General features: G+C 47.3%; 1 protein-coding gene across 3 annotated transcripts in view; it reads right to left on the reverse strand.

The window, feature by feature from the left end:
- KCNT1 (potassium sodium-activated channel subfamily T member 1) overlaps nucleotides 1–12,541 on the reverse strand; it is a 194,008-nt gene that overhangs the window by 162,000 nt on the left and 19,467 nt on the right. For 2 of the 3 annotated variants that reach the window (XM_077835882.1, XM_077835881.1), the window contains exon 1: nucleotides 5,750–5,844. In XM_077835882.1, the coding sequence (XP_077692008.1) occupies nucleotides 5,750–5,844 (95 nt within the window). Of the gene's footprint in view, nucleotides 1–5,749; nucleotides 5,921–12,541 lie in introns of those variants that run through there. The other variant, XM_077835879.1, reaches the window with a different exon arrangement.

Consider the following 12,541-nt stretch of genomic DNA (forward strand, 5'->3'; position numbering starts at 1 on the left):
ATAATTTCCTTGTTAGGGATAACTTGCAAAACTGCAGAGTGCAAGAGGTAGATCTTATAGTGATACAGTGTCCCTGTAGCCAGATAAAGGAATCTATAAACATAATCTGGCCCATGATTTAGACATAGCACTTAGTGACAAATTTAAAAGCTGGAATGTGGATAATCCCAAGAAAGGAGGAAGAAAATGCATCGCAGACCCATTAACCTGGAAGAACAAATGAGAAGAGTTTGCCTGTGGTTAAATCCCTCTGAGCACTGCTATTTCTTGGTTATGCAGCAGGAGAATCTCAGATTCAAAGCAGAAGATGCTGAAATCTTTATATAGATGGCACTGCATACCTTCCACACATGAGCTGTTATAAAAATCCTTGCAAATACCAAAAGGATTCTTGGCTGATAATTAGATTCAGAAAAATACACTTAATCAAAGTGACACCCTTACTTCTTGCTACTATAAAATGGGCCTTGTGGCTCTCTGCATTGATTTTCTGAAAATATCTGCTGGCTGTTTAAGTTGGGCAAAGAACGTGATCCTTATGGACCTGCTTTCCAGACACAGTTCTGATTTTTTTTTTCTTTTTCCCACTCCCCCAGCTGACGGCTCTGCCCAGGGTAAAACTGACAAAGAGTGGGGTGTTGGAGGCCAAACACTGATATAGTCAAGAGTACAAAGATACAGAAGGAAGCTCTTGTGGCATATATCCATATTTATCAGTTCCACAGATGTGCTTTCTCAGCTGACTTTAATCAGTAAAAATCAATTTCACTTTAGAACCAGAAACTTTCATTATAAATTCCTGTCTTACATCAACAATGGATTGTTACGCTCAGTCCCTGCTCCTCTCCTCCAGCGCCCCAGCTGACCATGCTCCTACAGGCACATGCTTGCAATATCATCTAACAGAGGATTCCAAGTAAAGCGGCGTCAGAACTTTATCATGTTGCCAAGTTAGTTAAAAGGCAGCAAAACATAAGCAATGAGCATTCCCCTCCCGATTTCACTTCAACTCCCATCAGATTTTGTCCTTTTGGCATTGGCTCAGATATAAATGAGCTCAATAACATTTGTTTTATTGCACAGCTTTATTATATTCTGATTGCTTTGACTGCCTGCATGGCAACAGAGTATCAGTGAACCATAAAACAGCGGACTTGCCATGCCAGATCAGACCAAGGGTCTGTTTACTCCAGTAACCTGTCTCTGACAGTAGCCAACATCAAATCCCTCAGAATAAAGTGCAAGTGGGCAATTAGGGCCTGACCCAAAATCTATTAAGGTCAGTGGACGGGCCTTCTTAGAGCAACCTACCCAAAGAGGAAAATTCTTACCTACGCCGGTTAGCGGTTGGCTTGTACCCAGAAGCAGAAGATTGTGTCCCTTCTAAATGAAATTTAATCCTATGTTAGGAATTATGGATGTCCTAATTATATATATATATGTCTAGTCCTGCTTTTGAATCCCACTAATCTATAGGCCACAATGATACTCTGTGGCAATGAGTTCCACAGATTAATTATGAGTCGTGTGAAAAAGCATTTCCTTTTTTCCATTTTAAATTTGTTGCTTTTCATTAAGTATCCCCTTGCCTTGTGCAGGAGGAGAAAGAATATATAGGAGCACTCAATTCTGTACGATTCATTATTTTCTCTACTTTCATAATGTTTCTTCTTATTTATTTCCTGCTTGATTTATCCCCATCCTCTATCAAGGCTTACTAGAATTCTATTTTGCAATTACAGTTTCAACCAGTTTACCTGTTTGAAGGCTTATTGTGTAGCGTTTGCATCTTCAACCCCAAATCTCTTTTTAAAAATAGGTACAACATTTGCTACCCTTCAATTCAGTAGTTGATTTCAATGAGAGTTTGCATATATTTGTTATCAGCTCAGTCATTTCATTCCAAAATTCCTGCAGAATTTTTGGACGCAATCTCTGCTCCTACTGCTCTTTAATTTAGCTACTTAGTTATTTGCTCTGACACCTTCTCTTCTGGTGCCTCAATCTCATCTTTCTTACCTAAATCCAGTGTAGGTGTCTCCCCAACATCCTCTGTGGTGAAGATGGTTCAATAATTCTCCAGCCAACAGAAATGCTTTCTAATAAGACAGAAAGCTAATCGCTGGCTTCCTTTCTGAGGCAGGGTATTCGTAGCCCTTTCAAGTTGATGCTGCTCGATAGGTGTGCATCATTTTTTGAAAACATTAACACTCTGGGGGAGCTTCCAAAAAGGCAGATACAACACTAATTCTTTTACTTTGCTCTTTTAAATAAATCAGATAGTTTGTTCCATTGAGAGTTTGCTATTCACACTCCAACTCTAAGACCCGGATTGTGGCCTGCATACATCATTATTTAAATTGTCCACAATGCCCTGGGCTGTTCTCACAGGGACTTTTCATCTGATATAAAACACCACATTCCTGTCAAAATTATACCAAAGCATTTCAAGGCATATTTCTGAACTGCTTGATATTTATGACAGGTTTCAGAGTAACAGCCATGTTAGTCTGTATTCGCAAAAAGAAAAGGAGTACTTGTGGCACCTTAGAGACTAACCAATTTATCTGAGCATAAGCTTTCGTGAGCTACAGCTCACTTTGAAGTGAGCTGTAGCTCATGAAAGCTTATGCTCAGATAAATTGGTTAGTCTCTAAGGTGCCACAAGTACTCCCTTTCTTTTTGATATTTATGAGTAAGTATAGGAATGCCAAAAATGTTTCCCCACTTTGCTCTGCTAGTCTAACTCAGCTAAACATTAACCTGGTTTGGAACAGGCTAATTTACTAGTCAAAATTACTCTAGAGAGCTCGATTCATCTCCAAGATACTATGGTCATCAGTCCCTTGAACTGTACTTGGTCCAGGAGAGTAGAATTTTCAAAAGTGTTCTGCAGGGATCTAACTGCTGCCGCAGAAATCAATAAGAGCATTGACTTGACCCTTGTTACGTGAGCATGGATTATTGACATGAGCAAGGATGACAGGACTGGACACTATCAAAGAAGTTAAACATTTCCAAATACAGTGTAGAGTTTTCAGTACTGGCAGGTTGAGGTGGAAAGCCAAACAACTGGATAGAACAGCACCAAAAGCAAGTGAATTAAACAAAGAAACAAAGCTAATGGGTTTGCCAAGTTAATACAGAAACATCACTCTCAAGCGAGCAGCTTCATACTAAAACTCAAGCTAACTTCTGAATCCGAGACACCTGTATCCAGACTAAAGCAGAGACTAATGACCAGTGCCAAATGAGAATAAAGAATAAACACAAAATCTGCAGTGACTCAAAAATTAAGCAAAAAGAAAAGGAGTACTTGTGGCACCTTAGAGACTAACCAATTTATTTGAGCATGAGCTTTCGTGAGAGCTGTAGCTCACAAAAGCTCATACTCAAGTAAATTGGTTAGTCTCTAAGGTGCCACAAGTACTCCTTTTCTTTTTGCGAATACAGACTAACACAGCTGTTACTCTGAAACCTGTCAAAAATTAAGGTATTTCACATCCATTACAATGATTTAAAGATGGACAACAGTAGAACTGTAATGTTCATCCTTATAAAAATCACTGTCGTATTTTTTAAATTCAGATATTTTATTGTGTGACAGTCTATTTCCAATCAAATTCCCATTTTCCCTGAATAAAGCCATCTTAATGGACATGATACATCTACATCAGTTTTAAGTAGTGACTTCTAAGGGCTTTTCAAAACATTGTGAATCAAGCATTCATTCTTGAGAATTACCAGTTCTTCTTATGCAGCTATTATGTGATGGATATTGTTTTAACTGGTTCTTTAAAATATAATTTATGAATTATATCTATTACACACCAGCACACACCCTTTCCCTTTTTGAACTCCAAAATATAGCTTTATAAATTTAATCTACAGGTTTGAAAGAAAGCTTAAACACTGTTAGAAAGAGATTTTAATTCCCAACTTCAGACATTAATAAGTTAATTTTATTGCCTGATAGTTTCACTTGTTAAGTACTCCAGGTATTCCAAGCGGCATCGTGACATGACTGCATGGCTGTCTTTAAAAAGGTACACCCCAGTTATTCATAACTATCCAAGAGTTAACAACACAGCAACCTAAGATTTGCTTCACCATGACAGGGCTAGCTGTTTAGGCATTCAACTAATTTGTGGGAAACAACCTAGAATATTGTAGTTTATCTCTTGGCATTATAGCTTCTTGGTTCTTTTTCCATAAATATGTTTCACTGGAGGGCAATTCCTTATTCATTTGTTTTCACTGATATCCTAAAGGAGATCCCTTAAGTTTTTTCTTCATTTTGATTTACCTTTGCAGACCTGTTAATTAATCACTGCGAGTGGGGAGGAAAAGGAAGCTTTCAAATAAAATCCAAAAGGCCATATCCCAAGCCAGTCCAAGAAGCAAACAATTTTGCAACATCTCCAGCAGTCCTTTGCAATCGCTCAGTTCAAATTAGCATCATCGCTGCAGACAGAGCCTGGGAGTTAAGTGCAGCCAGCACTGTACTCTTAAATAAATGCAAACTCTTCAACCCAAACCACAATTTCTTAATAACCACATGGCCTCCAAATCCATACACCGGGGGATCTCCACCCACAGTGAATCACAGAATATCAGGGTTGGAAGGGACCTCAGGAGGTCATCTAGTCCAACCCCCTGCTCAAAGCAGGACCAATCCCCAAGTTTTGCCCCAGATCCCAAATAGCTCCCTCAAGGATTGAACTCACAACCCTGGGTTTAGCAGGCCAATGCTCAAACCACGAGCTATCCCACTAGTTTTTTAGCACCTGAGGGAGCTCCCGGAACCTTCGCGCGTCTCCATTAGATCCCGCACGGAATCCCACTCTCAGTGGGTCAATGAAAAGAACACCCCCCACCCCCCTACCCCCACTGCCCAGTTAATCCCCCTTCGCCTGCAGCCGGCCGCTGCCCCTTAAGAGTCCCTGTGATGGGAACGTGCCTTCAGCACCCTGGAGAGTTCCCTGGGCGCAGCCAGCGGGGGCAGCACCTAGGCGAGCCGCCTGAGAGCAGCCAGCACCCCCCCACCCCCTCACACCCCTCACACACATGCCCTTTGGGCCAGCATCCTCTCCTCCAGCACCCCCCAAGCCCAATGAGCTTTGGCAATGCTCCCTCTGCCCCCCGCCCCTCTCTACCCTATGGGCCAGCAACACCCCAGTCCTACTCCCTCTTGAAACCCCATCCCCTGGGGGCTAATATGCCCTGCCCACCCCATACTCTCTGTGCCAGCCCCCTGCCTCCTCGTCCCTGACACCGCCTGTTCCCCCCGTGCCTTGGGGGCTGACACCCCCTGTCCCCCCCCGTGCCCTGGGGGCTGACACCCCCTGTTCCCCTGCCCTGGGGGCTGACACCGCCTGTCCCCCCCATGCCCTGGGGGCTGACGCCCCCTGTCCCCCCCCGTGCCTTGGGGGCTGACACCCCCTGTCCCCCCCGTGCCCTGGGAGCTGACACCCCCTGTCCCCCCCCCGTGCCCTGGGGGCTGACGCCCCCTGTCCCCCCCCGTGCCCTGGGAGCTGACACCCCCTGTCCCCCCCCGTGCCTTGGGGGCTGACACCCCCTGTCCCCCCCGTGCCCTGGGAGCTGACACCGCCTGTCCCCCCCCCCGTGCCCTGGGGGCTGACGCCCCCTGTCCCCCCCGTGCCCTGGGAGCTGACACCCCCTGTCCCCCCCCGTGCCCTGGGGGCTGACGCCCCCTGTCCCCCCCCCGTGCCCTGGGGGCCTCCCCTACCTGTCGTCGTTCTGGAAGGCCTGGTCCCCCAGCAGCAGGTCCCGGAACCGGTAGCGGGGCGGCAGGGGCAGCACCTCGGACTCCAGCTCGCTCATCTTCAGGGAGGCGATGTCCAGGATGACCCCGCTTCTGCTGCCGCCGCAGCCCCCGCAGCCGCCCGGCGACGAGAGCCTGCCGGAGAGAAGGGGACGGATGGAGCCGGGCGGGAGCCTCTGCCCCAGCAGCCCCCGGCCCGGGGATCACCGGGCAACTAGCCCCCTCGCAGCCCCGCCGGGACACTCGCCTGCCCGGCCCGCGGGAGCCCGCCTCGCTCAGCAGCCCCGGGAGGAGCCGGGACAGCCGCGATGTAGGATTGGACGTGGGGAGGGGGGAGATCTGGGGGCGCAGGCTTCCCCCAGCCCCCCGCTCGGCACGGCACCGTGGGGAGGGAGAGGGAAGTGGCGGCTTCCGCTCGGGTCTGTGTGGCTATGCCCGGCCCCCCACCTCCGCCCCCGGCACGGCGAGCAGGGCAGGGCTTCAGGGGAAAGGAAAAGCCCAGCAAAGCCCGCCGGCAAAGCCAGGGCAGCGCGCTCCTAGGGAAGGGGCGGCTGGGGGAGCCATAGCTGCCGCGTGGGAAACCGAGGTGCACTTTCCCCGCTGGCGACGCTGGCCCTTCAACCACTCGAGCAAACCAGCATCCAACTAACAGGCCTGGGCCAGTCCTCCGGCCATCAGCCACATGCCCCGGCTAGGAGGGTGTATTCCCCCAGCTCCTGGCGGCCCGCTGCCTAGGAGAAGGGGCCGGGGGCGGGGGGCTGCCCTGCGATTGTCCGGGGGCCGGATCAAAAGCTGGGGTTCTGGCGATACTCTGAAGGAAAGTGCTCCAGCTAGCGACAGCGTGTCTGCAGGATCTCTGCAGCCTACACGAGCGCTCGTCCCTCCGGCTCCAAAAGGCTGAGGAGAAAAAAAAAGAAACCCGGCTATTTTTAAACAAACTTTAGGGATAAAAGGAGGGGAATTCAATCGCTCTCCATTCCGCTGTGAGCTACTAATTGCCTGTTAAAGCGTTTGAGTGGAGGACGCTACACGAATGGTTTAAACCAAGCCAAAATTGTTCCCAGATTTTAAAAAATCATGTCTGTGATGTCATGTCTATAGAAGCTGTGTGACATTGTCCCTTTAAATCAGCTCTCCGAGGAAGTCACTCTATGCCAGCCTTGGAGTAACTCAGGCTTCGCGGGAAGGCTGGAGGAACAGGAGAGCCTTAGAACTCTATAGAGGGAGAAGTGGCAATGGCTTGGCAGGAAGTTCCTGTCCCTCTCATCCAACATGCGATTTTAGGGCTCAAAAATGACAAAGGCTGAATGACTCCTGTATTGTGACTTAGGTTTAAAGGGCCTGATTCAACACACCCAGAAGTTAATAGAGAAACTCCCACTGACTTTGAATCAGGTCCTTAGACCACAACATGCATGGCGGACAGGAATACAGTGACAGAACCTCAGAGCATGATTCCAAATTGGTATTTACAAGAAGACAGCTGGGATGGCGGCCAGGTGGCAGAAAAGCATTCCAAGATCCTTCACACCCTCTCACACTTGTTTTACACCAGTAGTAACTCAGAATCCTCTAAGATAACTTGCCAGTTGACTAAGTTATAGAACTGCAACGCACCGCAGTTCTTAAGGGTGTAGAGGAGCAAGTGGCATACAACATTGCTGCTGAATGCAGCCCAAGAAGCTAACTGAACTCATTCCTCAGCACTTTGGATCAGCATCTTCCTCACTGCATTTACCACAGTCAGTCCTATCCCTTAATTCTATAATCAGGGGCTGTCCGACTCTTTTTACCTGCCGCACACACAATGAAAGCCAAAGTCTGCACTGATTGGCACTCCAAGCAATCCCTTGGGCCTCAGTAAGGAAATATAGGGGTATAAATCAATTCAGAATTTGGCCTTGTATATTGAAATAGGTTGAAGTGAGAAGGTGAGCCAAATTCCACTGAAATCAAGGAGTCCCTCTGGGTTTACACTGGTGTCAGAGCAGAAGTTGTTCCAACTTCTTTGATCTTACAATGTAAGGAGAGATCTAATTATAATTTAATGGCAAAGCCCCAAGCTGAGGCTTTCCTGCAAGAAGAATTTAGCTCTGGTGTTCTGCAAGTTGCTTTTATTTGGCCACATCCTATCTATATTTAATAATTATAGGGTGAAATCCTGGCCCCAGTGATGTTGGATCATATTAAAGAAGTTCTGTATTAAAATCACAAATGAGTTTGATTCCCCATAGTTTAAATTCCAGGGTATTACTAATTAAGAGGTCTCTTGGTTTTTGGTACTGTTTCTCTCCCTCTATTTGTGAAACTTGCAAGCTGCTAATTGTGTTAGTACATTCTAAGACAGAGTCTGTTCTCAAAGCAATTCACAGAGAGAGAGAAACTCAAAGCAATACTCTAACAACAGAAACAGCACCCAGAGACTCCCCGCCCTTTTGTTGTATTAACAATTGTGATTAAAATAGAGATAGAGGATGTATGTGGATGGATGCTTGGTGTGGATAATAACTGGATGATCAGGGAGGTGCCAGCCTAAGAATCCAGTGTCCATTGACTGAAGAAGGCGTCAAGTGGAAATAACCAGAGGACCCCCCCCCCCCCCCCGGAGGGCAGACTGGAATCCACCCAACAGCCTCAAGAATGGGAGAACCAAAGAACAAGCAGCACGGAGCCGTCAGGAATGTGCTATCTGCTGATTGATTCAGCAACAGCAGGATGAAGCAATTCCCATAGACTGGCATAGGAAGAAATTCCTATAAAAAGAGACTCTAAAAAGTGAGAACTTGGGGTCTGATTCTGCAAACCAACTTCCAGGAGCATCAGATGAGCATCTGACAAGGCCCTGCTCCCTCCTCATGTCCAGGCCACCTGGCCAGTGGCTTGGCATGAGCAACTCTAAGGCTGGTAACTATGATAACAACCTTGCAGAACCTGTGTGTGTGTGTGTGTGTGTGTGTGTGTGTGTAGGAATGTGTGAATAAATATGAGATTGAATGGAATGTTATAGCTGTAACTAACTGCTTACTATGATTCTTTCTGTATTTACAATAAATGTGGTATTTTGCCTTTTTCCCTTTAATAAGATCCTGCTGGTTTTTAATTTATTGGTATAACAGTGAGACCAATAGCAAAACTCCCATTGACTTCAGTGGGGCCAGGATTTCGCCCCTAGAATGGATGCTAAGGGAAATACTAGGGTTATTGATTTTTTTCATCTCTGCATAGGATAGTGTACACATAAAACTAGAGGAGTCAAAGCTCTCTCTTCAGTCATGGATGATTACAATTCCACTTGCAGGGCATTTCCTCTTTCAAAGGGTGAAATCTATTGAACAACAAGTTCCTGTTTAAAGGAAGATCCCATTCCCTTCCCTAGAGGGCATATAAACTGTTAAGGCTCCAAGACCACACACAGATATACACAGTGCCATGCAGAAAGGGAGCATTCCACTAATTAGTTTCCAGTGGGCAAATAAAAGCCCAAATCCTGCAAATACTTTATGCACATATGTACTCCCATTGAGTTCAACTGAAATATATGAACTCAGGGAATTACTCACATGTGTAAAGTTACTTATGTGTGCAAGTGGTTGCAGCTCTGAGCTGGTGCAGAATTTACTCATAGAATCATAGACATTAAGGTCAGAAGGGACCATTATGATCATCTAGTCTAACCACCTGCACAATGCAGGCCATAGAATCTCACCCACCCACTCCTGCAATAAACCTCTCACCTATGTCTGAGCTATTGAAGTCCTCAAATCATGGTTTAAAGACTTCAAGGTGCAGAGAATCCTCCTGGAGGAATTCTGCACCACTGTGCATGCACAGAATTTATGTCCCCCGCATATTTCTTTGCTTCCCTGCAGAAAAACGGCTTTCTGACAGGGAAGCAAAGGGAAGCCACAAGAGCGGTCATTGTGACCCTCCCCAGCAGTATGTTTTGGGTACCAGGTCAGCCAGCAGAGATGTAAATCACTGAGAGGCAGTGGGAGGGACTGGGGAAGACCTGGCTGGTGGCTCCGACCCTGTGCCAGGCTCAGCTGCTAGTCCTGGCTGGGCTGGGGAGGACGGGACTTCCTCTTCCACTACACGGCATCTGGGGCAAGGTCAGATCCACCCCCAGATTTCTCCCCCAGCTGCAGGAAGCTCTGCAAACTCCCTCCCCACCTCCCACTTCCTGCACCCATCACTCCTCAGTTGCAGGGGGAGGGATCCCTGAACAGGGAGCTGCTCCCCCATCTGCCCAACCTCCATGCAGCCAGACCCCCTCCTACCCAGACCCTGCTGTCAAACCTCACCCCAGCACTCAGAACCGCCCCCCCTTGAGAAGCCCCACTCCCTCTGCACCTGGACCACCCTGACAAGCCACCCGCACCCGGATCCCTATCCCACCAAGCCCCAACCAGCTGCACCTGGATCCCCATCCTACTGAGCCCCACTCCCCCAGCATCTGGACCCCCTGTCAAGCTCTATCCCCCCCCAACCCAAACATCCCCCACACTGAGCCCCAACCACTTTCACCTGGACCCCCTGCAGAGTCCCATTACCATTGTACCCAGAACCCCACAACAAGCCCCTGCGCATCCAAATCGCTCCCTGGCAAGCTGTGTGCATCTCACTGTTGGAGAGAGTGCTACTAACACAATACAAGAGCTTTCTAGACCCCGGGATAACCCTGTCAAGGTCCACTGCATAACATTCATAAGAATAAGAAATCCATAATGCCAGTCTCTCCAGCAAGTTGGGAATTCCATGATGTTGGGATGTCACAAAATAGTCAAATCGTGTTCCAAGTTCTAGTGGATCAAAGTGCCATAGCCAAGAACATTTATTGCCTAGTAGTCAAACAGCAGTGGAAAACAACTTAACATGATTTATTGTGGTTTAATTTCAATCCTTGCTTCCAGAACCATGTGCAAGTTAAAATTTGCATGCAGTGTAAGGAGTTATAACAACATGGATTAATGAGGTATAATTTTGCTCCGACTCACACAGTCGGTTTACTCCCCAGCAGTGATAACCTCACACAAAGACTGGGGATAGAGTTCAGCTTGAGGTCTTGGGAGCAGGGAGATGGCTGGACTGAAGCTAATGTGATCAGAGAGAAATTAATCTGTTTTATTGTAGATCTGGAGCTAGACACAGTCAGTCATTCTCTTGTATTTGTAAACATGATCTTTTAGAGTCTGATTTAAGAGGAAGCTAACTGCTGCATCAGCCTTGGTTTTTGTCAATAAAATTTTTCACGTATGGGCTGGCAGAAATCCTGCTCTTCTCCTGCTGTATTTGAACACAGGGCACACATAGCAGCTATGCTGCTGACAGCACCATCATCAGAGACTGAAAATACATACAAAAGGACCACACGCATCCCCTGCAGGACTCCAATGACTTCTCTGGAGCTGAGCCAAGGATATTCTGGCCCACAGAGTGTTCATCCGATGCATCTGTGTGCCAACGGGAGCCCTTAAAGTGCTGTCAAAGTAGCACTGAGCTTGTCAGGACCCAATAGTCCAATTTTGTTTGTAGGAAAACATCTCAGGGCTCAGACAGTTGTTTGAAATACATTTTAAAAGCCATCGATTCTTTTGGGGCACAGGAAGTTTTTTGATCCAGATGTTGCACTGACTGGTAACAAGGGATGAAGGCAAGGATAGTGAAACAAGAACAAGGAATCCTTGACACCGTCTCAGTCAATCCTTTGCATGCTGTGAACCACATGCAGAGTGATGTGCACTCATGCTCCAGAGCATAAACCAATCACAAGCTGCCTAAGCTCAGGAAGGAACTTCCTCTCTTGACAGATGCCATAATTGTCCATTACACGGCTTCTTGCACTTACCTTGAAGCATCAGGTACCAGCCATCATCAGAGAGAGAACACCACACTATATGGGCTACTGGTCTGATCCAGTCTGGCAATTCCTATTTTATCTACACAATAAACAGACCCACCTCCTAAAAGGGGCTGACCATCTCCATCTCCACGGATGTCCATGAACATTGCTGGTTGCTTAGCACCTCTCAGTATCATGCCCATTGTTAGGACATGCTTCTAAATCCTTAACAGCAATTTAGGGCCTGGGGATCCTGCAAAGTGTCAAGTGCCCTCTCCTCACTGCTGTTAAATAAATGCACTTCTGGGTCCACCTGACAAGATTTAAAGTGGGAGCAGAAAGCTCCGAGCACCTCACTGGACTGCCCCCCTCCACAAGAGCCAGAGGATAAACAGAACAGAGGCTGTTACCTCCTTCTAATAACAATCTGGACTTGAGTCTGATGCACCTGCCTAAACAACCCTCTGTTATGACCCTGTTTAGTTTGGGAACTCAGAGGAACAAAACCAGTGTTGTGTGGGAAACCAATGCCCAGCACAGAGGCTTAACCAGCCTTATCTCACTGGGACAGCACGTACATCCTCTAGCCAAGGGAGAGGGGCCTTGCTCCCTCTCCCCTCCACCAGCTTCAGTCCAAGAAGTCTGTGTGCATCTGATCGAAAGTGAGCTCCCAACACCTGATCTCATTAACCCAACCCAGCTCTACTTGGCCAAAGCAGAACCACTGTCTTCGGCTTCATTCCACTGTGCATGCTGTAAAGCCATGGCACATTGCGGGGTGTCTGTTGTCACCCTCTAATGACTGGCTGTAGCCTACAGAGAGACAAGGCTAATCACTCGTGACTGATGGTGGAGCAGTAGGGATGTCCGAGTTTGAAGCCAGACTGCTTGGCCTCCATCCCTGCTGATGACAGACA

This window comes from Eretmochelys imbricata, chromosome 16 (genome assembly GCF_965152235.1).
Source record: "Eretmochelys imbricata isolate rEreImb1 chromosome 16, rEreImb1.hap1, whole genome shotgun sequence".
NCBI classification, from domain to species: Eukaryota; Metazoa; Chordata; order Testudines; family Cheloniidae; genus Eretmochelys; species Eretmochelys imbricata.